Source organism: Odocoileus virginianus, chromosome 1, assembly GCF_023699985.2.
Source record: "Odocoileus virginianus isolate 20LAN1187 ecotype Illinois chromosome 1, Ovbor_1.2, whole genome shotgun sequence".
Taxonomy (NCBI): domain Eukaryota; kingdom Metazoa; phylum Chordata; class Mammalia; order Artiodactyla; family Cervidae; genus Odocoileus; species Odocoileus virginianus.
In genome coordinates this window covers 1,718,175-1,745,946 of record NC_069674.1, presented here as the reverse complement: position 1 = coordinate 1,745,946, position 27,772 = coordinate 1,718,175, and the positions used below count along the sequence as shown (strand labels likewise).

At 42.9% G+C, this 27,772-nt stretch overlaps 1 protein-coding gene and 1 long non-coding RNA gene across 14 annotated transcripts in view; one reads left to right on the top strand and one right to left on the bottom strand.

The window, feature by feature from the left end:
* Nucleotides 1–4,809: 4,809 nt before the first annotated feature.
* Nucleotides 4,810–22,434, bottom strand: LOC110136985 (uncharacterized). 2 transcript variants are annotated; one of them, XR_002313798.2, is made up of 3 exons: nucleotides 22,106–22,434; nucleotides 21,080–21,412; nucleotides 4,810–6,867 (listed from the first exon to the last, which is right to left on the bottom strand). It is a non-coding gene; the product is annotated as an uncharacterized lncRNA (long non-coding RNA). The 2 variants fall into 2 exon arrangements; XR_002313796.2 differs by having other exon boundaries at nucleotides 21,171–21,412.
* A 198-nt stretch (nucleotides 22,435–22,632) lies between these two features.
* The window catches only part of RNF32 (ring finger protein 32), a 35,568-nt gene continuing 30,428 nt past the window's right edge, over nucleotides 22,633–27,772 (top strand). For 4 of the 12 annotated variants that reach the window (XM_070479656.1, XM_070480147.1, XM_070480116.1 and 1 more), the window contains exons 1-3: nucleotides 22,633–22,721; nucleotides 25,147–25,238; nucleotides 25,761–26,028. In XM_070479656.1, coding sequence (XP_070335757.1) covers nucleotides 25,224–25,238; nucleotides 25,761–26,028 — 283 coding nt within the window. In that variant the 5' untranslated portion in view covers nucleotides 22,633–22,721; nucleotides 25,147–25,223. Of the gene's footprint in view, nucleotides 22,722–22,761; nucleotides 23,155–23,853; nucleotides 24,059–24,590; nucleotides 25,030–25,146; nucleotides 25,239–25,760; nucleotides 26,029–27,772 lie in introns of those variants that run through there. The other 8 variants (XM_070479723.1, XM_070479696.1, XM_070479752.1 and 5 more) reach the window with 8 other exon arrangements.

The following is a 27,772-nucleotide window of genomic DNA, read 5'->3' as shown; positions in this document are numbered from 1 at the left end:
ACCACGATGGACTCAAGCAACACTTTAAAAAACTGTCTTTTAGTTTGTTGAATGCTAAGTTTTGTTTTGTTTATTTTTATTGCTAGATATTTGCTTTACAATACTGTTCTGGTTTCTGCCATACATCAACGTGAATCAGCCACAGGCATATGTATATATAGGTGTGTGTGTATATATAGATACGTATATATATTGGGCTTCCGCTGTCTCAGCTGTAAAGAATCCACCTACAATGCAGGAGACCTGGGTTCGATCCCTGGGTTGGGAAGATCCCCTGGAGAAGGGAAAGGCTACTCACTCCAGTATTCTGGCCTGGAGAGTTCCATGGACTGTGTGGTCCACGGGGTCGCAAAGAGTCAGACACGACTGAGCGACTTTCACTTACATATGCACCACAGGTATTGGGATGGCTGTGAGGAGGACAGGGAAGCCAACAGCACCCGATGCTGGTGAGGAAGTGACGCAGTGGGAACTCACTGACAGCATCCTGTGAGGTTACGCGCACTCACCACCAGACCCCCACTCTTAGATATCAATCCAAGAAAAGTGAAAACACATGATCACACAGAAACCAGTAAATGAATGTTTATCGGGGCTTTATCCCTAGTTGCCAAAAACTAAAATCAACCCCAATGCCCATTAAGCTGTGAATGGATTAACAAGGTGAGGCACACTCCCCAAATGGAATGTGTCTCAGCAGTAAAAAAGGAACTCGGCTTGCATGTTGCAACACGGATGAATCTCAGGCACATCACGCTTAGGCCAGACCCAAGAGGTCACATACGGTGTGACTGCGTGCACAGGACGTACTAGAGTGGGCAAAGCTGCAGGGACAGAAGGCAGCTGCGTGGCTGCCAGGGGCTGGGGACAAGGGGAAGGAATTGGTTACAATGGACGGAAGGAGACGTTTATGATGGTGGGTTGTATGTCTTGATTTTGGTGCTGGTTACGTGATTGTTTGTGTTTGTCAAAATGTATGGAACTGTACAATCAAAAAGGCGTGTGTATTTTTTTACCCCAAATACTTAACTTTATAAATATTCCAGGTATAGAAATATAAATTTAAAGGAATATTATTGTTTCAAACAGGAAACAAAGGGAATGCCGAAAAATAATGGTGTGCCTGGATAAATTCTGGCACACCCATACCATGTATTATTTTGCAGCTATTAATTATATTTGTAATATACAAGCTTGAATTTCCTACCAATAATTAACTCTACAAATGCAGCTTGAAGAACAGAGCTAAATTCCTTTTATGAGAATCGTAATCTAGAAGAGTTAAGAGTTAAGCATACCCAAATGTCCCCTATCCCAGTCCTCTCTCCTTCATCTTTTTATTGATCTGAGCCATTGCTTGTTAAAACCCGAGAGGAAATAGAAGTACAGGGCATCCCAGAAAACAATTAATTTATCTCCCAATATAATCAACACAGGCTCAATAAAAAGAATCTGAAACCAAATGTTCAGATGAAGATTACATGCCTTTGTTTTCCATCCAGTTTTTATGGTGTTGAAACAAGGATTTTTTTTAAAGCCTTGACTTTCAAAAGGTCACATGAGCACCGTTTCCCTAAATCTTTGTCTGGTCTCACAACAAGGCGAGTTTCCTTAATGCTGCCGCCCATCAGGTAAAAGCCAGGCCGAGGGGAAAGTTAAATAAAAAGCTATCTCAAATAGCATTTTTAAAAGGCAAACATCAACCTCGTAAGTATTAAAAGCACGTTCTGAAATCCGCTCTGATGACAGTTTAAGAAAGCTGCTTTTATGTGCGGGGAGCCCTGCGGTGCAAGGTCTTTTAAATGCGAGTGTTTACCTAAAGGACCGGCAAGGGCCAGAAGCTGGCCTTGAAGAGGCGCCGTCAGGTGGCACCCGGGGAGCTCAGCCTTGAACTAATAAACTGTCCCGCACCTTTGTCTCGCCGAGAAAGACCCGGCCTGCTCTCTCACAAGAACGTACAAGCCTCTTTAAAGGACTTGGGTTTTTCACTCTGCGTCTCTGTACTTGTTGATTTAGAGTTTCTGTGAGTGACAATGCACATCACTGGGGTTTTTTTTCTAACTCTGTCATCTGTGCTACTGAGTGTACTTTGACTCAGATCAAAGTTGAAAGCTTCTAGAAAGATACACAAACCACAGTGTGACAAATAGCATGCTGTGTTTGACCCGGCAAACAATAAATTACTTTCATCAATCCCGGTAAAGAATCCCATGTTTTCAATGCTAATTCTGAGGTCTGAAATGACAGGACTTTACTACATTCTCAAAGAATGAAGAGCTTTAAATAATAAGGAAAAGATATAAATAAAACTCACATACTACAAGTACTGAAATTTCCATTGTTCAGAGAACTGTGATTTCAATCTGCTCTTGTCTGAAATCCAGTCGTAAAGTTTAAACTAAGTAGCATAAGTTCCAATAAAACATGTTCATTTGCCTCTCTTTTCATTGTTGTTAGTTGCTCAGTCACGTCTGACTCTTTGCAACCCCATGGGCTGTAGCTCACCAGGCCTCCTCTGTCCATGGGATTCTCCAGGCAAGAATACTGGAGTGAGTAGCCATGCCCTCCTCCAGGGGATCTTCCCGACCCGGAGACCAAACCTGTGTCTCCTGCGTTGCAGGCGGATTCTTAACTAGCTGAGCCACCAGGGAAGGCCTCGTTTCATGGTTGAAAATAATTTGTATTGTTTCTGTGGCCACTCAGACGGCATGGAACTACACAACCTCGCTCTCATCTTGTGAACTCACCAGGGACGCTCTGATCGGGAATGGTCATCACATAATATGGGAACAGGAACACCCGCTCAGCCGGCTTGTGCCTCACGCCACCTGTAAGCACTAACCACAGCAGAAACACCAACTGTCCACAAGCACGAGCTACTGCAGGCGCTGGGGAAGCGCTCTAAATACATTGCCTCAATGATTCCTACAAAATTACCTCACAGTTTGCATACAGCAGCTAACTTAATCTAATGCAGACATTATTACTCCCATTCACCGGGTGAGGAAACTAAGGCATGAGGAAGTTGACTCTGCTGCCCAAGACCACACACACCTCCTAAGTGACAGAGCCTGGACTTGTACCTGTCTTTTCACCCCTAAAACCCAACTCTTACTGCAGTGCAGTAAGAACGTTTATCCTAATAAATAGTTTCCGTGCTGTGCTCAGTCACTTGAGTTACGTCCGATTCTTTGCGACTCCATGGACTGTAGCCTGCCAGGCTCCTCTGTCCATGGGAGTCTCCAGACAACACTGGAGTGGGTTGCCATGCCCTCCTCCAAGGGATCTTCCTGACCCAGGGATCAAACCAGCATCTCCTGCGTCTCCTGCATTGCAGGCAGATTCTTTACTGCTGAGCTACCAGGGAAGCCCAATAAACAGTCTCTATAATGGTTTAAGAATTGACACACATATCTGTGATTTCAAAATCCTTCCAGAATCAAAGAAAAAAGTCCTTTTTTACCCCTAACTGAAGGTTTAAATTACACGGCTACTCCAGCTTGGAAAAGGATGAAGCCCACACTGGGTTGCTGGGTGCCTGCCATGGGTGGGTTACTGAGCTGTGTGCTAGGAACACCATAGTGAAGAAAATCAAGTAAAACAATTTACAGTTCCAGGAGACTTCTTGTTTTGATTTTTTTTTAAATGTAGTCTTGGATTCAGATGTCCTGCCAGAATCTAAAAACCAGTAAATTCAAACTGGAGCTAACATTTACAATTTTGAGTAATCCTTGTATCCCCTACAACTACCCAGAAAAATTAGGTGACACAATTTGGGCGACAACTGATAATCACAGAACAAAAATAGGGAAGTTGCGAACTGCAGAATGAAAGCAGCTGGCCCGTTTCCGTGAGATCAGAAGCGACGAAACACGCAGGAAGCGCGGAGCCGTGGAAATGCCAGAAGTGACAGCAAGGAGCCGCTTTCACTCTTCACTCCCGAGCAAAGTGGGCTCCCTGGCCGTGCTTCTTGGCTGTTGACATCTTTTGTTAAAATTATTATAGAAATCCCTACAGGAAAAAATAAGCCTCGGTTATGAAGCTTCACCTTTCTTCCTTTCCACATTGAAACCATTCTAATGACTCGTGGTGGTGTGAGGCCACGCAGGTAAAGCCGGCTTTGTGCACTCAACTTTCTCCCCTGCGCCTCCGCGCACCTGCTCCCCGAGCTCCAGGGCACCCGGCCCCCCTCATGCCCATCCTGTCGGTCCTCCGGGGCCACCTCCTGCCCACCCGCGCCCCTGACGCTGCTCCATCCCTGCCCAGAAGCTCTCCCCACCCAGGCTCTCCTCTCCAGCTAACGCCTGGGCGGGCACAGGGGCCAGCAGTCCTGCCCTCCCCTTCCCGCCTCGCCTCGCTGCAAGCCTGTCCCCCTCTCCCTCCTTCCCCACCCGAGCCCTGGACACACACCTGCCCCGGCTGCTCGCCCGCGTGGCTCCTCCAGGGCCTTGCTCTGCGCATGCTGCTCCCATTCCTGTCGTCTCTGGTCCACTCCCCCGCAGGTCTTCTCTGACCTTGCATTCTCACCCCAAGCCCTTGTCACCACTGCCCCCCAGCTCCGCCACCCTGGCTTGTCCCTCCTCCTCCGAGAGTGGACGGCGGCTCTTTTTATCTTAATGTCAGTTCTTCACGTGCATGTTTTTCTTCTCTTTCTAAACAATAATCTCCTTGAGGGCAGGACTCTGAACTGATTTCACTTCGATATCACTGGAGTTCCTGGCATCATACTTTCATAGACTAAGCATTTCATAAATATTAGCTTAATGACTAGGCAATCAAACATGTATTTAGAAATAATGGACATGTAAATTAGTTATGCTGAGAACAGCACAGGAATAAACTTTATTTAAAATATACTATACATGAAAACACTTCCACACCAAACCACTCAGAGGATTATCATATAATAGAACAACTTTAGAAAAAGAGAACTCATTTTTTTATGTACTATCTTTTTTTTTAGGAGTTTCTTTTTGTATTTCTACTTACACAAAACTACCTCTTTTTCTGTTAAAGGAGTTTAAGCTTCGTAAAAGTTCTCAACATGACATTTGTTCCAGCGTGGTGTTTATTTCCTGTTCGACACTGTCACAACTGAGGCAGCTGGACCCTTTCAGTATTCAACTTCATGCATTGCTGTGTACACAAAACGTGATGTCTTCTTACAAAATTCACACACCTGCTGTTCTTAAATATACTCCAAACTCACTTTCTTTATGATTCATTTTAAGGGCAATAAAGAGACAGTGACAGTTACTATAATAGGACTTAATATGAATGAGAAGTATAACCTATGTGTAAGACTGCTGCTACCTAAAGGCTCAGAACTAAGAAACTGAGTGCAGTGAGAAAAAAAAAAAAAAAAAAAAAAAAACATGGATACTTCATATAGAAACTTCTGGAAGATTTCAGTAACAGTGAGAATAAATACCATATGAATGACACGTATGGCACTTTAAATTCTCACAAAACATTTACTGCCAAATTATGTTTGAGCTCGGAAAAAACACAGAGGCAACTGCATAAAAGTGGTTTAATGGACTCATTCTAAGTAATTTCTTGGTTAATAAATTCTGCACCTATGAGCTAAAATTTCACTTAAAAAGTAGTAAGGATACGTTTCGCACGTGAAAACGAATGAACTACCGTCAATGAAGCTGTCTTCCCAGACAGAGCGTACGGCGCGGCCCCGCCCAGGGGGGACGAGAGTCAGGCGAAGAGCGCCCCGCAGCTGGCCCACCGCGCCCTTGTGCGCCCACGCTCTCCCGGACGCTCCGGGGCGCCACCCTCGGATCCGGGCCCCACCCTGGACCTGCTCTGGCTGTCGGCGCAGCAGCGCACGGGCACACACAGACCTGAGCAACCCTGGTGACAGCCCCGAGCTGGCACCGCGGAGAACACGCCTGGGCCGGCCTGAGAGGCGAGGCTCGTGGGGCAGGACTGAGGGACCCCAGCCAGCCTAGCTCAGCCCGCGGCCAAGGCCACCGCGGCCACGTGAATGAGAGCGCTTCTCGGGTTCTTCCTTAGGAAGCTGCCTCTTCGTGTAAGAAGTCGTCCCTGCTGAGGCCTCCGGCTAAGCCCAGCCCAAATCGCCAACCTGTGGACTTACTCACAGCCCAGATGAGTCTTACTGCTGGAAGCCCCCTGAGTCCGGGGTGGAGAGGGGCTGTAATGGGACATTACTGCGACCAGACAACGGACATGGAGTTGTGGAGGGACTGAGCATACAGACAGACAACAGCCAGACCGTATGTGATAACAGAATGCTGACCCACAGTCTGGCAGCAACCAGCCAGGAAGCCAGCCCGTAGCCTCAGCAGCCATCAGGCCGGGCAGTCAGGACTGACCCACACCAGCTTTGGTGTGTTTTATCCATCCTGTCAAGTCAGGGCAAAGCAGAAAGGCTAACGTGCCCCAAACCAGGCACATCAGATGCCCCACGTCTGTCATATGCAGCCCGCCTCCAGCTTCCTCTGCCCACAGCCGCCAGCAGGGCACACGGAGCCTCCCCCTTCCACTCCTGCCCACCTTCCAGGCTCTGCTGAACGCAAGTCCTGGTGGCCAACGCCCTCTTGATAGAAAACCCTTGGTCCACAGCACGTCTTCCTGGTCGGTCTTTCTTTACTTCCACAGCACGAGGAAGTGTAGACGTCATTTCCAGCTCTGACAGAGGTATAACCAGGAGCCAAATGGATGGGTCATAACGTAAATGAAAGTGCCTGGTCAAAAAGCTGTTTCACATCCCTTCGCTTCAGCTTTGCCTTTTACAGCAGAGTCTTTCATCACAGATGACTTGAGACGTTCCTCACCGTGCGCCTAGGAACAATACTTCACTGTTTCCATAATCTTCTTATGTTTTAGAAAGATCTTTTGGAAACAAAAACATTATGGTAAAAAATTTTATCTAAAAACAACCCTTAATACTTTTTATTTTTTAAAGAGCATGTCAAGTGTGATTCCCTTGATCACACATTCATTTTTGCAGTCTATCTCTTTGTATACATGCATTGGAGATACAGCTAAACGGTATTCACCAAATGTTCATGATAACTACTCCTTGTGGTGGGGCCTTAGGTGTGTCCACATATGTTTATACATGTGTGTATATGTTTACTTTCTTCTTTGTACAGTTATATATTATTAGAAGTTGTTTAAAAGGCTCTATGATTTTACAAAACAGTGAAGTTTTTCTTTTTGAAAACCCCAAACTTGAAAGTATACAAATAAACATCTATTTATTCAATAACTTACTGACAATTTATGAAAGTAAAAAACAATCAGGGAAGAGTTTAGAAATGTATATATACCAAATAAATAGTAGGTACAAGAGGGCTAAGGGAGTAAGTAAAAATATTCAGGGATCATATAAAGTAAAAGGTTAAAAAACTAAAAGAACAGATAATGAGGGAGGGAGAAAGAAAAATTACCCAATGAAAGGGAATGAAAGAAAGTAATCCAAGAAGAAGACAGTTATGGGGGAAAAAACAAAACAAACAAAACATCTAGATTCACAATGCTGACTTTTACTTTGACATGTAAATAGCTTGCAGACATCACTCCCATACTCACAAGGAAAGAGCTGAAAAAAACCAACAACTTTTCTTAGGATGACCAGAAGATTAAGATCAGAGAGCAAACCATCATGCAAAAACCAGAGCTGGCTCGCCGCTAATCACTGGAGTGTGGACCGGCTTAAGAGGTAAAAACCACTGGGGGGCCAGGTCTTCTGTGAGTTTTACCTCCAGGAGTTTCACCAGGTTCTCATGGTGAATCTTGCAGGAAGACTCCCCTCCCCTGGCGTCCATGGCAGTGGGAGGGAACACGCAAGAGAGGAGGCATTTTGAAATACACACGGAGCTTTCTCTTCTTTGCTCAGAGACCTGCCCTCATGGGAACCTTTGCTGTTGGAGCCAGTGACCTGGGGAGAGGACAGGTGGGTGAATCGAGCCCCTGCTATCCTTCCTGTCTCATAAGAGGGAGAGGAAGAAGGCTGACGGACTCTTTTAAAGCTCACAGCCCGTGGACACTGGCCCACTAAAAAGTGAAGATTTATCCTAAGATTACAGAATGCTTCTCCTCCCCAAAACCCAGCCACCACATCAGCAGGGCTCCAGGATAATCAGGGTGGATTATGACTAAGAGAGATGAGACAGAGCATCTGTCTAAGAGAGAGTTTCAAGGGGAATCCAACGACAGTAGAGGAAAGAAGAACAAAGACCACAGCGGCAGTGGAAGCGTGGATACCTCCAGCTACAGCAAGGATTAAACAGCACAACTCCTCACCAGATAAACAGAAAACATCACACCAAAGGTCTATTTACCTCACTTCCTGTCGCCCAAAACACGTGCCTGGCTCCCACCAGAAACAGTAAGACATACAAAAGGCATTTCAAAAACTGCTGTCTGGAACGTCCCTGGTGCTGCAGTAGATGGGAATCCGCCTGCCAAGGCAGGGGACACGGGTTCAATCCCTGATCCGGGAAGATCCCACATACCACGGACACCACAGCTACTGAAGCCCACACACCCTAGAGCCTGTGCTCCACAACAAGAGGAGCCACTGCAATAAGAAGGCCATGCGCCAAAACCAAGAGTCGCCCCTGCTCGCCACAACCAGAAAAAGCCCACACACAGCAACCAGGACCCAGGAAGCCAAAAACTAAAGAAATATATCTGCTTTTAAAAAAACCTGATGTCTGAAAAGATAAAGCAAGCATGTGAACCAGACTCCAATATGGCAGAGATTTTGAAATTATCAAATGGTTCTTTTTTAAAACAATGATAAATATGATGACAGCTCTAGTGGAAAAAAATGAACAACATGCAAGAACAGGTAATTTAAGCAGAGATGGAAATTCTAAGAGTCAAAAGGAAACCCTAGAAATCAAAACTACTATGAAGAACTGAGTGCCTTTGATGATTCATCAGGAGACTGTGGCACATGGCCAAGGAAAGACTCAGTGAGCTTGAAGACACATCAGTGAAAACTTCTCAACCAAAGTACAAAGAGAAAAAAGAATGAAAAAGAAAAAGAATATCCAATAACTGTGGGACAATTCCCAAAGATTTAACATTTGTATATTAGGCTATTGGAAGGAGAAGGAAAGAGGGGGAGAAATATTTGAAATAATAATAGATAAGAATTTCCAAAATTAATGGTAGACACCAAACCACAGATCCAGGAAGCTCAGCAACATCAAGCAAGATAAATACCAAAAATTGTATACCTGGCATATCACATACAAATTACAGAAAACCAAAGAAAAAGAGGAAATCTTGAAAGTCAGAGGGAAAAACTCACCTTTCCTATACAGGAATAAGGATATTTACATCAGAAATCATGCAAGCAAGAAAAAAGTGGAGTAAAATATTTAAAGCATTGAAAAAAAAAAAAAAAACCCTAACCTAGAACTCTGTACCTAGTGAAATTATCCTTCCAAAGTGAAGGAAACACTAACAATGAACAATCTGAAAAGGAAATAAAACAATTCAATTTTCAACTGCATCAAAAAGAATAACATATTTAGGAATAAATTTATGTAAGGAGGTGTAAGGCTCTTACACTGCAAACTACAAAATCTTGCTGAAAGAAATTAAAGAAGACCTTAATAAATGGAAAGACATCTTGTTTTCTTGGATTGGAAGGCTTAATACTGTTAAAATGACAGTATTACCAAATGTGGTAGACAGACTCATTGCAGTGAATCCCCTATCAAAATCCCAATGGTGTTTTTGCCGAAATGGAAAAATAAATTCTAAAATTTATATGGAAGTTCAAGGGACCCAAAATAGCTAAAACAATCTTGAAACAGAAGAGTAAAATTGTAGTCTCCTGTGGCTCAATTTCAAAACTTACTGCAGAATACAACTGGCACCAGCATAAGGAAAGACACAGAGCAATGTAATAGAACTGAGATTCCAGGTATAAACATGTAGGTTAATTGATTTTTAACAAAGATGCCAAGACTATTCAATGGGGAAAGGGTGGTGTCTTCCCAAAAAATGGCGCTGAGAAAAACAGATATCCACATGCAAAAGAATGAATTGCACCTTTGCCTTACACCATATACAAACATTAGCTCAAACTAGATTAAAGAACTAAGTGTAAGAGTTAAAACTACAAAACTCTTTGAAGAAAACACAAGGGGAAATCTTCATGACAGTGGATTTGGTGATGATTTCTTGGATATGAGAGCAAGAGCACAATCACCAAAAGAAAACACAGACAAATGGGACTATTAAACCATCAAACATCTGCATATAAAAGATGTATGAAGGAAGTGAAAAGACATACCACAAAATGGGAGAAAATATTTGCAAATCATATATATGATAAAAGTTTCATTTCCAGAATATATAAAGATCTCCTAAAATTCAAAAACAAGCATACAGGCCAATTTAAAAATGAGCAAGTGACTTGAATAAACATTTCTTCAAAGACAATATACAAATGTTCACCAAACACATGAAAAGCTGCTCAGTGTCATCAATTATTAGGGAAATGCAAATTAAAATCACAGTGAGATACCACCTCACAACTATTAGGATGGCTATAAGATTTTTAAGTTCAAAATAGCAAGTGTTGGAGATAATGAGGAGAAACTGAACTTGTACATTACTGATAATGTAAAATGGTGCAGCTGCTATGTAAAACAGTGTGGTGGTCACATACCACATGACTCAGCAATTTCACTCCTGGTATGTACACGAAAGAATTGAAAATAGATATTGAACAAATGCAAGTACATGTGTGTTCACAGTAGTGCTACTGACATTAGCCAAAACATGGGAACAGCCGAAGCGTCAAAGAACGATGAATGGATACACAAATTGTGGCATATACATACAGTAGACTATTACTCAGCCATAAAAAAATGAAGTACAGACACATACTACAACATGGATGAACCTCAAAAACATTATAACTTAAAAGGATCAGACACAAAAAGTCATATAGTGTGTGATTCTATGTATATGAAATATCCAGAATAGATAAATCCATAGAGTTAGAATGCAGACTGGTGGTTGCCAGGGGCTGGGGAGGAGAGAATGGTATGGGATTTTATTTCCACCATGGAGTTATCGGAATGTTTTGGAACGAAATGGAGGTGGTAGTTGCACATTTTGAAGATGTTAAATGCCACTGAATTGTTCACTGTAAAATGGTTAACTTTATGCTATGTGAATTTCACCTAAATAAATTGTTTTTAAAATAATGAAGAAATATAGCCCTTCTCAGACCAAAAAAAAAAAAAACTGAAGGAATTTGCTCCCAGGAGAATTGTCTTGCAAGAAATGCATAAAGTTCTTCAGAAGGAAGGAAAATTACATGGGTCAGAAATTCAAATATACTTAAAAAAAGTATATTTGAATAACAAAGATGGTTAGAGAAGGAACAGATGAAGGCAAAACAAAATTTTTCATTTTTTGATGTTCTTCATTGATCTAATAGATCTATTGTTTGTTCAATATAATCAACAAAGAGCAATATATTGGATGATTTATAGTCTACAGATAATTGAAGTGGATGACAGCAATGTTACAAGGGATGCTTGTAACATGCTCCTATCCATGAAGCAACATAATGTTGTTTGAAATCAGATTTAGATTAGTTGCAAATGTATACAGTAAACTTAGGGCAACCACTAAACTAATTTTTAAAGGAGTATAATTGACATACTAAGAAAGGAGGGAAAATGAAACAATATAAAATGTTCAAGTAAAATCACAAAAGGCAGAAAAAGAAGACCAAAAAGAAACAAAGAACAAGTGCAGAAAAAATAGAAAACATATATAGCAATAAATATTAATCCAACTATATAAGGGTCACTTTATAAGTGAATGGTCTAAATACATTAGAACACAGAGACTGACAAAGAGGATTAAAATACAACAGTCAACTACATGTTATTTAAAAGAAACCTACGTTGTATAAAGACAATGCTAGATTAACAGTAAAGGGATAGAGAGAGATATACCACGCTAGCACTAAACTAAAGAAAGCTGGAGAAGTTGTATTGATTTCAAACAAAGCCAACCTAAGGAGAGGATAATTATCAAAGATAACGACAGGCATCTCATAATGATAAATGGGTCAATTCTACATGAAGACAAAACTATTTTTAATGCATATGTACCTAACAACAGGTCAAAATATGTGAAGCACAAACTTACAGATCTGAAAGAAGAAATAGATAAATCCACTACTATAAGTGGAAACTTCAAGAGCCTCCCATCAGTAACTGACACATCCAGCCTGTAGAAAATCATTAAGGACAGAGTTGAGCCGACCAGCACCGTCAATCAACCAAATTTAATTGACATTTAAAGAATAGTTCATTCAACAACAGCACAGTGTACATTCTTCCCAAGTTCATATGGAATATTCCTCAAGATAAACCACATTCTGAAACTAAACTGCTGCTGCTGCTGCTAAGTCGCTTCAGTCGCGTCCGACCCTGTGTGACCCCATAGACGGCAGCCCACCAGGCTCCCCCGTCCCTGGGATTCTCCAGGCAAGAACACTGGAGTGGGTTGCCATTTCCTTCTCCAATGCATGGAAGTGAAAAGTGAAAGTGAAGTCCCTCAGTCATGTCTGACTCTTTGCGATTCCATGGCCTAGAGCCTACCAGGGTCCTCCGTCCATGGGATTTTCCAGGCAAGAGTACTGGAGTGGGTTGCCATTTCCTTCTCCAATGCATGAAAGTGAAAGTGAAAGGGAAGCCACTCAGTTGTGTCCAACTCTTCGTGACCCCATGGACTGCAGCCCACCAGGCTCCTTCGCCCATGGGATTTTCCAGGCAAGAGAACTGGAGTGGGTTGCCATTGCCCTCTCTGGAAACTAAACTACTAGTTAGCAATAACTGAAACACTTTGAAAATGCTGAAATATTCGGGGAATCAATTACACATTTCTACATAAGACATGAATCAAAGAAAAAAGTCTCGAGATTCTTTAAAATACTTTAAATAAATAGGAAAACGTGATTTATTGAAGTTTGTAGGATGCAGAAAAAGCAGTGCTTAAAGAAAAATTTATAGTATTGAATACTTGTTAGAAAATAAGAAAACTCTAAAATCAAGAATCTTGGCTTCTGCATTAGGAATCTAGAGCAAGAAGAGCAATATAAACCAAAAGCAAACAAAAGTAAGTAAATATTAAAAGTTAGTGCAGGAACCAATGAAATTGAAAACAGGAAAACAACAGAGAAAAATCAACAAAATCAAAGCTGGTACTTTAAAAAGATCAATGAAATGCATAAACCTCCAATCAAGAAAAAAAGAGAAGACAGAAATTGCTAGTCAGAAATTCAAATGGGATTATCAATGGATTGCTACTGACCCATTGGACATATAAAAATAGTAAAGGGATATTCTGAACAATTTTCACACCCACAAATTTGATAAATTACATAGACCAATTTCTTAAAAGATACAATCTAACAGAACTTTTAAAAAGAAAAAGAGATAATCAGAATAGCCTATATTTAATAATAATATAGGTGCTAAAAAAATTAAGCAGCAGGTCAAGAGTGTTTCACTACTAGACTTTTAAGAAAGAAATCACACAAATTTTCTACAATCTCACCCAGAAAAACAGAAGCACTACCCTGATATCTGTACCAAATAAAGGTATTATAAGAAACAAAGACTACAAACCAATATCCCTGATGAAAATAGATACCAGTTTCTCAATAAATTATTAGCAAATAGAACCCAACAATGCATGAAAAGAACTGCATACCATGACCAAGTGAAATTTAATCCAGTAATTCAAAAATCAATTAATCCATCACATCAACAGGCTAAAGAAGAAAAATCATATAATCCTATCAATAGATGCAGATAAAGCATATGAAAAAATTCAACACCCATTCATGACAAAAAACTCTTAGTGAACCAGGGATAGAGGGGAACTTCCTTAACTTTATAAAGAACATCTGTGAAAAACCTAACAGCTAACATCAGACTTTACTGTGAGAAGATAAGTGCTTTATCCCTCTCATGGGGAAAAAAAGCAAGAATGTCTCTTCATTCCACACCTATTCAACATCATACTGAAAGTCCTAGATAATGCAATAAGACAAGAAAAGTAAACAATAAGAATATACATATTGGGAATCTTTGTTCTCAGAAGTATGATTCTCTACAAAGAAAATCCCAAAGAACTAGCAAAAAAGAAAAAAAAAACGTCCTGGAACTAATAAGCAATTATAACAAGGCTGCAGGATATAAAGTTAATATAAAAAAGTCAATCACTTTTCTGTATACCAGCAATGAACAAGTGGAATTTGAAATTAAAAACAGAGCACCATTTACATTAATTCCAATAAAAATGAAATACTTAGGTCACGACTGAGCAACTTCACTTAGGTATAGATCTAATAAAATATGTGTAAGATCTACATATGGAAAATTACAAAACTCTGAAAGAAAGCAAAGATCTAAATAAATGGAGAGATATTCCATGTCCAGGGAAAGGAAGACAATATATTTAAAATATCAGTTCTTCCCCAATTTGATCTATGGCTACAACACAACCAAAATCCCAGTGAATTATTTTGTGGAAATCAACAAACTGATTCTACAGTTCATTTGAAAAGGCACAAGATGCAAAATGTTGTTGTCCAGTTGCTAAGTCATGTCTGACTCTTTGAGACCTCATGAACTGCAGCACGCCAAGCTTCCCTGTCCTTCACTATCTCCCGGAATTTGCTCAAACTCATGTCCATCAAGTCAATGATGCCATCCAACCATCTCATCCTCTGTTGGCCCACCCCCTCTCCTCCTGTCAGCAAACTATTCCAGAATCAGGGTCGTTTTCAATGAGTCAGGTCTTTATATCAGGTGGCCAAAATATTAGAGCTTCAGTTTCAGCGTCAGTTCTTCCAATGAATATTCAGGGCTGATTCCCAGGATTGACTGGTTTGATCTCTTTGCTATCCAAGGTATTTCAAGAGTATTTCAATGCCACAGTTCAAAAGTATCAATTCTTTGGCACTCAGCCTTCATTATGGTCCAACTCTCACATCCATACATGACTACTAGAAAAACCATAGCTTTGACTGGACAGACCTGTGTTGACAATGTCACGTCTTGGCTTTTTATTAAGCTGTCTAAGTTTGTCACAGCTTTTCTTCCAAGAAGTAAGCATCTTTTAATTTCATAGCTGTGGTCATTTGAAAAGGCACAAAATCCAGAATAGCCAACACAATAATAAATAAGAACAAAGTTCAAGCACCAACCCTCCCAACTTAAAGACTACATTATAAAGCTACAGTAATCGAGGCAGTGCGGCACTGGTGCAAGAGTGGACAGATAAATGGAAGAGAAGAAAGAGCCCAGGGGAAAAAGAGGGATCTAGACACAGACCTCGTATCTTTCACAGAAACTAACTCCAAACAGATAATACACCTAAATGTAAAATGTAAAACTATAAAATTTATAGAAGGTAAACTGTGAGAACATCTAGATTACCTTGGCTTTGGCAATGACTTTTTACTACAATACCAAAAGCACAACCCATGAAAGAAAACAAATTTTAAAGATGGACCTCATTAAAATTTCAAATTCTGTTTTGCTAAAAACATTGTTGTTGTTCAGTTGCTCAGTTGTGTCCAATTCTTTGCAACCCCATGGACTGCAGCACGCCAGGCTTCCCTGTCCTTCACTATCTCCTGGAGTTTGCTCAAACTCATGTCCATTGAGTGGATGACGCCATCCAACCATCTCACCCTCTGTCCTCCCCTTCTCCTCCTGCCCTCCATCTTTCCCAGCATCAGAGTCTTTTCCAGATGAAAAAGACAAGACACAGGCTGGGAGGAAGTCTTTGCAAAATTCATATCTAGTAATGGACTTATATTCAAAATATACAAAGAACTTTGACCACTCAACATAAGAAGGTATCTTAATTTTTTTAAGTGGGAAAAAAATCTGAATGGACACCTCACCAAAGTAAATACATAGACAGCAAATCAAGATATTAAAGATGTTCAATATCATATCATAAGGAAAGTACAAATTAAAACAAAAAATGAGATGCTATCATACACTTATTAAAATGACTAAAACTCAAATAACCTACCATTTCAAGTAGTGATAAGGATGTGGAGCTAGTAAGGATTCAAAAAGTACACTTTGGAAGACTAGCAATTTCTTACACAGCTAAACATGGTCTTCATATAATCCAACAATCCAAATGAGTTGAAAACTTATGTCTACACAAAAACTTGCACTCAAATGTCTACAACAACTTTTTCATAATCACTGAAACTACCACAGAGTCCTTCAGTAGATGAGTAAGCAAACTGTGGTCCACCAGGCAATGGCATGTTACTCAGCAATAAAAAGAAATGAGGCATCAAACATAAAAAGACAGGAAGGAAACTTAAATGCATGTTGCTAAGTTAAAGAAGCCAATCTGAAAAGGCTACACACTGTATGAGTCCAACTCTACGAAATTCTTGAAAAGGCAAAACGACAGATAGATAGAAGGGAGGGAGAGATTTTTATGGTAATGAAATCCTCTGAGTGATACTGTAATCGTGGACACATGATGTGATGCAGTTGTCAAAACCTTTACAACTGTACAAAAAGAGATGTGAATTCTTAAAACTATAAACTTTAGCTAATCAGAATCTATCAACACTGGTTGGTCTTTTGGGACAAATCTAGCATACAAATGCAAGATATTAAGAATGGGAAACTGTAAAGAAATGCTTTGTATTATATGCTTAATTTGTCTATAAATTTCATTAAATAAGTATTAATTTTTTAAAAATCTGGATTTGATCAGGATTGAGTCCGCATTGAATATATCAAAGCATCGGCTGATCCAACTTTCAGAGAAACTGTGCTGTCGATGCAGTGGTTAGAAACCAGCACACATTTCTCTTCCAGGCTACTGTGGAGTTGACACGAGAAACCTGGCATTTGTAATGCTTTTAATGGGCTTCCCTGGTAGGTCAGCTGGTAAAAGAATCCATCTGCAATGCGGGTGACCTGGGTTCGATCCCTGGGTTGGGAAGATCCCCTGGAGAAGGGAAAGGCTACCCACTCCAGTGTTCTGGCCTGGAGAATTCCATGGACTGTATGGTCCATGGGGTTCACAAAGAGTTGGACACAACTGAGCGGACTTTCACTTCACTTAATTAGGGCAGAAAAATCACAAATATCTGAGCAGAGTCAGTACTTGCAAACTCCAGTGAGTATGCATAATTGTCCTTGGAGTGGTTTTTAAAGTGTCTGGTGCAGGAGAATCACAGAGCAGTGGGCGTGAATATCTTTATCATGTCAGTCATTCCATCGTAACAGGACACTCCTCTTCTCCAAAGTGATAAATCGATTCTAAATATATTGGATTCACCAACAAAGAATGAAATTGCTCCATTTTCTGTTCAGAAAACAAGTTTCTAAAGGAGCTCTTTGGCTATGCCCGTGACTTTAAATTATAGGCAAGGCACTGAAACACCGCGCTCCCTCTCCCATCCCCTCCCTGCCCCAGTGTAGGGGATGTTGTCATTAGTGTCTATCGATATTTTAACATGAACAGGAATGATGCAATCATTGTACTCTTGTCACAGATATAAAAATACAGATATGCCTTCAGCCAGAAGGGAGGAAATAACTCAACCTAAGCTCTTTTTCATTTCTTTATTACAAACAAAACAAAACTCCTGTATAATCTCTACGAAAAAGAATATTTTAGAAAGTTCCCCCACTGGTGTAACAGCCTTTACAGGATGGCTGCTGCAGGACTCAGAGAGATGGTAAATTTCCCAACAATTGCTGGACCTCACATATTGCAAAATACAGGAAAAAACTAGTTATTTGGAAAAAGGACTTGGGTGGAAGTAAGATAAGAATTAGTGATGAATCTAGAAATATTAGTAGAAAGTTAAAGGCGATTCTAAAGATTCAGTGAAATATATTGAAGGAAAGGCATTTTCGGTGACGGGTAAAATTGAAAGCTGTCCATAAATTAAAGGTGGATTCTGCGCCACTGTTCTTCACGCTGCAGGTTTATTTTCAGCATTAAGGACAGTGCTAAGAGAGGCTAGAGTGGAATATGCATTGAGTGGGACTAAGAATATTCTGCAGGCAACAAAGGAGAAATGTGAGAGCACTAACTTTAAATACGTGAGGGTGAAGAGGAGGTTAAACTAGGACGAACCACTCTAATCCTGCCTAGTGTCCATCAGCACATAGTCGTAGTCTTGGCAGATGGGCGAACTTCATCTGTGTGGACCAAACGTATTGAGAACCCAGACTCTCCCACCACTAGAGTGCAAGAGCTGGTCTCTGCAGTAATAGTGGGAAAACCGCATTCTCAGCCAGGAGACAAAGTCCAAATGCCACCTGTCATCGCTGGATATCTTCCTGTGTGGTAGAGAACACGCTGGGCTCCACACCGACTCTCACCTCTGTGCGCTGTGCTTAGTCATGCTGGCTCTGCGCATCTGTAAAAGGACACTGACTCTAGCCTGAAACATACACAGGAGCCCTTTCTCAATGCTCTGCCTCCCAGGAGATAAAAATGTGCAGAACAGAAAATACCAATTATCTTGCTAGAGAGTCAAAGGAACATTGTGAACAAAGGATTCTGACACCAAGAAGTATGCAATAATCCCCTCCTCTTTGGGTTAAAATAAAGAAGCCTCAGTGCTGAGTTGGGTAAAATGGTTTTCTAGGACACTAGTCCGCCATCTTCTCTGTCTGTTGGCTTCCCAAATAAAGTCACTACCCCCTTGACCCAACCACTGCTCTGTGGATTTATCTGTCAGGCTGCAAGCAGTACACACTTGGACTCAGGAATACCTGCACTGCTCCTGCACAGACAAAATATAGTATACGATTCCCACATCATAGAAATGCTTCCCATCAAAGAGCCAGCCCTTCCCGCCCTTGGCTGCCCCTCCTTTGAGGTGTGTGGGCACCATCACCCTTCTCTTCAGTGTTTGTGCCCAGGTCTCTGAACTACAGCCCCACACAGGAAGCCTCCTTCTTCAGTGCGTGGAGAGAGCACAGCGCACTTGCTGCAGGCACACCCGTGTCTTCTCTCCGCATCTAAGTGGGGCAGCCAGCATCGGCCCGTCCTCTCCACCCTCATCTCATCTCCTCCGCAGTGTTTTCTCCTCAGACCATTCCCAGGACATCCAGTTCATGCTTCTGAAATTCTCAGATATTAATAACGCAAGTGTAGGCAGAGAGGGTAGGGGGTCCCCAGAGAAAGGGAACCAGACACGGCTTTCTAGACATAAGAGAAGCCATTTTTGGTCTTGGCCATTGTGAGATCTAAGCCTGGCCACAGTGCTGGCCCTTGAACAGGTCTCAGTCATTAATGATATTAAAGGAAATGCAGAACCAAAGACGACGCAATCAAGAAACAACAGTTGACCGACAGAACAGAGTCTGAGCTCCCCCTAAAGGGCGCAGGTGACAGTCTGCTACGACCACTGTCGTCGTTCAGGCGCTCAGTCGTGTCTGACTCTGCAGCCCCACGGACTGCAGTCCCCTGGCTCCTCTATCCATGGGATTCTCCAGGCAAGAATACTGGAGTCAGTTGCCATTTACAACCACTGAGTTCTGCAGGAATTAAGGACCCCCCCGCAAGGAACGGGCTAGAATGATGATGTTGACCCTTAAAGACCAAGGCTTTGATAAACTAAAACTTGGACTCTGTTGACCTTCACCCCAACGCAATGCTGAATTCTCCTCTGCTCAGGCCCCTTCACGAATGTGCATGTGAAGTGAAAGTTGCTCAGTCGTGTCCGACTCTTTGCAAGCCTGTAGACTACACAGTCCATGGAATTCTCCAGGCCAGAATACTGGAGTGGGTAGCCTTTCCCTTCTCCAGGGGATCTTCCCAACCCAGGGATTGAACCCAGGTTTCCCGCATTGCAGGAAGATTCTTTACCAGCTGAGCCACCAGGGAAGCCGAATTCATGAATGTGCATGTACCTGAGCTTAAAACTTCCCCAACTTGGCTGTTCCGGGCGGCACTGCCTTGGGAAAGACCCCCAGGGTTCTCCCCACTTGCTCCAAGTGACCGTTCCTTCTTCTCCCTCTGTTTGGCTTGGTTGTGTCTTTTGGCTCAACATCCACCAAAAAGGGAACCTGGTTTTCAGGTGACATGAGTGCTTAGATAAAGGGCATTGGGCAATACTGCAGAGAACATATTCAGGGGGGGTTTCAGAGGATGCAAACACAGTCTACATAAGGCATTTTTAAGCCCATCTTTAAACAAACAAACAAAGACACCAGAAGCATAACAAACTATAAATCACTGATAAAAGGTTTCTTGGAGTGAGGTAGGTGGGTCATACATGTTATTGAACCTTTCTCATCCACAAATGTCACATTTTGAAGATGAATATAAGACTATCCGAAGGAGAAGTGAGCTATGTGGTCCTCATAATATCTTCAAATATCAACCACATCAGCTATGCTTTCTGTCAAGAATTACAAAGGAACAATTGCAAGACTAAATTTTTAAGCAAATGCCTGCAGAAAAGTATTCTGTGTCACTAAGAAGAAAGACCCATTTCCTTAGGATGAAAACATGCAGAAAATAAAACAGTCTTGAAAGTTGAAACACTTGGATGGAGGGAAGGAATTTTTTTTAATGGGAATTTTTCTTAGATGTTGGAAGTTTAAAAAGAACAAATACCTTAAAGTTGATATAAAGATTAGCAGGCACTGTACTAAGCAGTTCACATACATATGCTGTTTTAACCTTATCCATACAAGCATGGGATGCTCCAGGCAAGAATACTGGAGTGGGTTGTCACGCCCTCCTCCAGAGGATCTTCATGACCCAGGGATCGAACCCACATCGCTTACATCTCCTGCATTGGAAGGCGGGTTCTTCACCACTCATGCCACCTGGGAAGCCCTGTTTTAACTTCACCAGAGCCCTAAAGTGGTAATAGTATACCTATTTATCATCCGAATTCTTCCCGTTACAAGTAACAGAAAATCAGACCTCAACTGCCTGAAGCTTAAAGGGAAGTTATTCACTCAGGTTAACTGGAAAGACTCAGAGTTGGGTTAAAGCCCCTTCAGGACTTAAACTACCTCACCAAGGCTTGGACTCTGTCCAAATCTCCACCACTTCCTGTTGAATCCCCTTCTGAGGTTCAGGACAGTCCCCCAGCAGCTTCCCGCTCTCACCCTGTGAGGAGAAGCGCAGCTGCAGTTTCACGTGTTCCCTTGTTCCTGCACTCAGCAGGAAGAATAAAGGAATGTTCCCTGTAGCTCCCACAAGTAGACAGAGTCCATCTGATCAGACCCGCTCAGGCCCACGTGCTTGCCAGCTATAAGTCACTGTGGCCAGGACACCGAGACTTTCTGCTGAGATGAGGCTGGTCGTGTGCTCCATCCCAGGACGCCTGATGGCACAGGGCTCATGGACGCTGTCGGGAGGAATAAGAAATGCCCCCTTTATGTATAGAACCCAAAAGGAAGACCTACCTGACTGATCCTAAAGCTCTGGGCTCTCTCCTCTGTGCTGGAGGGACACTCCCAGTCACAGAACAAAAGGTTCTCTGACCAGTGACCCTGCCTTGTCTCCTAGCCCCATCACCATCAGAACGTCAATCAAGGTTACAGTGTCTGTTGGAAAAGCTTCCAAGAGTATGTGAAGATTAATAACTTAAAATTCACTTCATAATGAATTTAATTTGGCTTTACCAAAAAATCTTAGCTTAATTTTAGTCAGTTTCTACAAACTTTCTTTTTTTTTCTACAAACTTTCAAACAAGAGTAGCCACCTTAGAAAATTTAATTCCACTAGGAAAAAAAAAAACCCTTCAATGAATCTTCTAATTGTCTTGTTTCATCAATATACCATTCATTCCCATGTTACATCACTAACGTGGCCTTCAACAATCAACGATCTATCTCCAACCAACTTGGTAAGTTCTTTAGACCTCTCTTTCAGAGGAGTGGAGAAAAAAGGGACTATTTGCATTTTGTATTTTGTGTCTGTACGTTCAGCTGAACTTCGTTTCAATAAAAGTTGAATACACACTGAGTCAGTGTCTCAAGCTTCTGTTGGTCTCCGGGTTGGGCCAGAGTGAGGCGTTAAGTACGGCATCCAAGCTTACCTCTAACGACTAAAAAGCCAAAGAAATGTACGAAACAGTGGATTTCAGACGCTGGACAACGGACAGTGCGTGATGTGATGCTTAGAGAAGGGAAACCAGGTGGGCCCAGGCGACTCCAAGCCATAATCGAGGCAGGGCGGCGGCCCGGCGACCCGGGACAGGCGGGTTCCAGGAACCGCGCGGGGCGCGTGGGGAGAGAGCCGCGGGTACAGCGCCCCGGGCCGGGCCGCAGGGCAGCCCGTCCCGCCCGCCTGCGCGCGCACCGCGCCCCCGAACGAGGGCCGGGTGAGCGGGCACGAGCGGCGCGGCCCTGTGCGGCGCGCGGCCGACGAGCGTGCGCGATAAGAAAGCCCCGCCCAGGCGTACTGGGCGCTCGGCAGGGCCGGCGAGCATGCGTGATGAGGCTGCAAGCGGAACGGGCCCGGCGAGCATGCGCAGTGTGGCAGAGCCGCGGCGGGCCTCCGGAAAGCGGTTCCCGGCCCGGGGCGGCTCGCTGAAGAGCATGCGCGCTGGTGCTAGCCTGGCGCGGCGATGGTTGCTAGGCAACGACGAGCAGCGTCGGTGGAGGGCTCCGGCCGCTGTGGGCGTGCGGCGGGTGGGGTCGATTGCGCGGCAGGTGTGGTCTCCGGTGGGGTACGGGGGAGGGGTGGGCGAGGGGGCGCCCTGCAGGCGAAAGCGGTGGGCACTGTCCTGCCCACCTGCTCCGCGGCCATCCCTTGGGAGGGCCTGAAGGGTCAGCGCTTGAGAACCGTAACCTGTCCGTTACTGAAACGCTTCACGTGAACAGCTGACCCTTGAACTCAGTGTGAACTGCTGAGTCCTCCCGTGTGCTGTGCGCGGATGTTCTTCAATAAATACCGTGCTACAGCGCCTCGCCCTCCCTGGAGCAGGACAGGGGGGCGCCTGGGGCTCGAGCGTCCTGGGGCCTTGGTCAAACCACTGGTACCCAGGGACCGGAGGATTTCAATTACATCTGTCTCTGTGCTTCTGGCCAACCTAGGTGCAGTCTCATCAAAAACGTAAAACGAGGGATTCCTAAGTTATAAAACGTAATAAGACAGTGTCCAATTGCCTTTTAAAAATTGTGTTCCTCTTGTATGCCTGTGTTTTTAACTAGGGTGTTTATGAATTAGCTTAAAGTCACTTAGACAAATTGGTAACTAATTACTTTGGCACCACAGTAGTGTTTTTATGTTACCAAGTCCTACATCTTTTAACTAATTGTTAACAATGGAATTTACAAAGAAAGAATATTCCTATTAATTTTAGCTCTAAATACTGGCTAAGGATTAACTTTCTAAGCCTACCATTGCCACAGACTAATTATATAATTTCGGTGGAGTCAGTAATCTCTGGATGTTTTCTCATTTTAAAATGAAGTTAGCATGTGTGTGCGCGCGCGCAAACGTGCGAGCTCAGTTGTGTCCGCCTGTTTGCGACCCAAAGTGAAGTTGGACTATACCTCAAAAAAATGAAGTTGAACTAAATACTTGAAAATAGTTTCTAATGCTGAAATTTAATGACACTATAGGACGTACAAGGGGCACCGTTTTTAAAAGCTCTTATCCTGATGTTAATCACAATGGCTTCCATGAGATAAAACTGTCAACTGCAGATGGTTAGCTGTGATTATTAAACAATTTTTAGGATGATGTAAACTATAATCTGCCAGGTTGTGGGCGTTTTTAAAGTAGAAGATTCTGGTAGTGATCTTTCAGCATTTTAAATGTCTTCTGCCATTTCTTCAGCCTAGACTGTTGTGATGAAACATTGGATGGAAACTTCCTTCATGCCTCTCTTGATGCCAGAATTGAAGGGGAACGAGGTTGCCATGGAAACGGTCACCTCGCTTCTAGAGGATCTTGGCAGCAGCTAAGCCCTGACTTTTCTCATTCTACATTTCTCATTCGACACTTTCTCCTTAGGAAGTTCATTCTGTGGGACTAACTGGATGTAGGTGTCCATCCTGAGACTCACATTAGGGATTACTTCCTTTCTTGTCTTACAATCAGGCCCTCAGTACTGCTCCCTAGATGACTTCAACAGGGTACTGTCTCTCCCCACCCCAATGTATTTTAGTCTCTTGTCTTCTCAGATGGTAAAGAATCATAAGATATACCCTTGTCTAAAAACTGACAGGGGTCAATTCCAAATTCTTCCTTCAGCTTTGAAGGGAATTGGGCTGTGTCATTTAATCCTGACAGTAGTCCTGCATGGGGAGTGCTGTGTGTGTGTCTTGAGCTGGGCAAGCAGACTCAGATATGCTACATATTTTGCAAACAGAGCAAGCCTGGAACCTGGCTCATGGTCTGTAGTCTGTGCTCTGGGCAGGGGGAAGTCACAGGCATTCCTCCTCCGTCCCAGGGCATTCACTGTTCCCTTCTCCTCTGAAACGTAAACCTCTGCTGACTTCTGGAGCCCCTTTGCTTTTCTCATGCTTTGGGGCAGCATGTTCATCATCCACTCTCTGTCCTTCAATTTCCAGGTTTAGTATTATTTCTTTAAGAGGATTCCCTGATGGCTCAGATGGTAAAGATTCTGCCTGCAATGCAGGAGACCCAAGTTCGATCCCTGGATCAGGAAGATCCCCTGGAGAAGGAAAATGGCAACCCACTTGAGTATTCTAGCCTGGGAAATCCCATGATCAGAGGAGCCTGGCAGGCTACAGTCCATGAGGTTGCAAAAAGTCACAGGAACTAACACTTTGACTTTTCAAGAAGTATTTCATGTACATTCTCTGATCTTTTAGTCTGAAATTTTGTTGTATTCACGCAAGATATCATTACATTTAGCAATGGATTGTTCTCGTTCACATTAATATGTTTCCCCCAACTCACTGGAGAACTGCTTGAGGACAGGGCTTGATCAAGATGCAACTGGCTTGAATTCCTCCAAGACCAGATCACGGAGCGTGGGCTGTGGTGGTAGGCGGTCCTGTCACTTCACCATCAGTTAGACCCTCAATTTTATCTCTTCCCCATAAACTTCATCAGATGTTTTATGCACACTCTAACTCTGACTTTCTGTTGACTTTTTTACAGTAGAAGAATTAAAGGACTGGGATATGAAATGATGATATAATTTGATATAGCCAAGCAACAGCTTCTCCTGAATCAGCATGTTAAGAAATAAGGTACACAATCCTGTTTAAAACACAGACGTTGTTTTACTCATGCATATGTTTTAACTCAGCTATATGATGGTATAAAAAGAGTTTGCAAACCTTGCATCAGTGAGGCACTGTCAATGTAGTGCTTGGTGCAAGCATTTCTTAGCTGCAGAGCAGTTTTATTTTGTATAAGTTTTCACCAAAGAAACATGCACTTAAATGCAAGGTACTCTGTAGTATAACAGAAACAAGCTTTGCCTAATTATAGTGAAACAATGTGCTCGGGCATGCACAACTTTTATAGGTCAGAATATATTTATTCTTATTATAATTAAGGCCTTAGTAATTAAGTGAAAAGATGTTACTGTATCATTAACATAAATGAGACTGGGCTTTGGTCCCCCGACTTGGGTAGCGATAGGTGCAGCGTTCTTTACTACTGGATCTGGTCTGGTATGCCATCAAGGTTGAGTATTAAAGTGTAAGCTTTCTTGTAAATGAGCCATTAGATAATGTAACTATAAGGCTTTTTCCCCTACTTTTTAGGGTCATTCCTCCAAACAGGATAACTTAGCAGTCACTGCAGTGGCTTTACAAGATCACATTGTACATGATCTTCAACTTCAAAATCTTTCAATAGCAGACTCTTCTAAGACAAAGGTACAAAAGACAGAGAACAGATCCAAATCTCTAAGAAGAAATACAAAGGCCCTAATAGATACTGGACTTAAGAAAACCACACAAGGAGGCCCTAAAGTGGAAGATCCAGAAAAAGAATATGTTCTTGATCCAAAACCACCACCATTAACTTTAGGTAAGCTGATCTCATCACTCTTATTTTGACTTACTAGAGCTAAAGAATCTAGTTGAGATGAATAGTACCATTTTCTCTGGTACAGAAGTTTTTTAATTTACAATCTTACAGAAAAATATGTGTGTACTAAAGTTGAAAAACAGTGGTGGGGACAGTTTGAGCAAAAATTAAAGACAGTAATGATAAATGAAAGTTGCTTAGTTGTGTCCGACTCTTTGCAACCCAATGGACTAAACAGTCCATGGAATTCTCCTGGCCAGAATACTGGAGTGGGTAGCCTTTCCCTTCTCCAGGGGATCTTCCCAACCCAGGAATCGAACCCAGATCTCCCACATTGCAAGCGGATTCTTTACCGGCTGAGCCACAAGGGAAGCCCAGTAATGATAAGTAGAGCAAGAATAAGTAAGAGGAGAATAAAGTAAATATCGTTAATCTACAGTGATAGAAATAAACCATTGAATAAATAATAGGAAAAGCTCTTTCTTACAGTCGATTAACAGCTATTAAATATAGTAGATAGGGGCTAGAAATAGGAAATCAGCATCTGGCCAAGACCATAGTGATAAAAAGCAGCCACATCACTTTGCTGACAAAGGTCCGTATAGTCAAAGCTATGGTTTTTCCAGCAGTCATGTACAGATGTGAGAGTTGGACCATAAAGAAGGTGGCAGCCAAAGAATCAGTGCTTTCAAACTGTTTTTCTGGAGAAGACTCCTGAGAGTCCTTTGGACTTCAAGGAGATCAAACCAGTCAGTCCTAAAGGAAATCCACCCTGAATATTCATTGGAAGGACTAACATGAAGCTCCAATACTTTGGCCACCTGATGCGAAGAGTCAACTCATTAGAAAAGACCCTGATGCTGGGAAAGATTGAGGACAAGAAGAGAAGGGGATGACAGAGGACGAGCTGGTTGGATGGCATCACTGACTCGATGGACATGGGTTTGAGCAGACTCTGGAGAAAGTGAAGGACAGGGAATCCTGGCATGCTGCAGTTCATGGGGTCACAAAGAGTTGGACATGACTTAGTGACTGAACAACAACCACAGTGACGACAGTGGTACCCGGATGCTGGAAGTAGTGGGGAGTGGCGCTGAGACTCGGATCTGGGCACAGCCTCAGAGCGTTGCCCCAAGGACGTACTCACTGCACAGAGAAAGCAGCGGCACCTTGACCAGGTGAAGAAGTCGGGCCAGGCTCTCAGAAGGGTGCAGGCCCCTCCTAGACATTCCCGCCAGAGAAGCATCTCTCAGTCTGTTCTGAGGACACATCAGCTGACCCAGAGGGAGGTTCCTGGCCGGGGCTCCGCAGATGCGTCAAGAGAAGCAAATAAAGACCAAGGTGCTAGGCCAGGTCCTGAGGGGCCAAGGGGGCAGGCCAGCTGAGCACATGTGGAATCGGGGTCAGAGCAGAAGGGCATCAGTGAGACTAGAAGGACGCCCAGCAGGGCGGACAGATGAATCGAGAGCGCTGGATCAACAGGCCGAGCAGGATGGGACCACGGCACTCAGGTCCCATGACATGTTAGCATCTGGAGAGACTGAGTGCAAGGCGCGTGAGGCTCCTTTACATGGTTTTACAGCGTTTACAAGTCCAAATTATTGTAAGCTGCAAGCTTAGGAATAGAAAAGGTTTATTTCTTATTTTTATTTTATTTGTTGCTAGGGAGGTCAGATCCAGCCATGCACCCGGGAGGAGGCTGGCAAACATCAGCTAGCTTCTGCCATAGATTCACGGGGTTAAG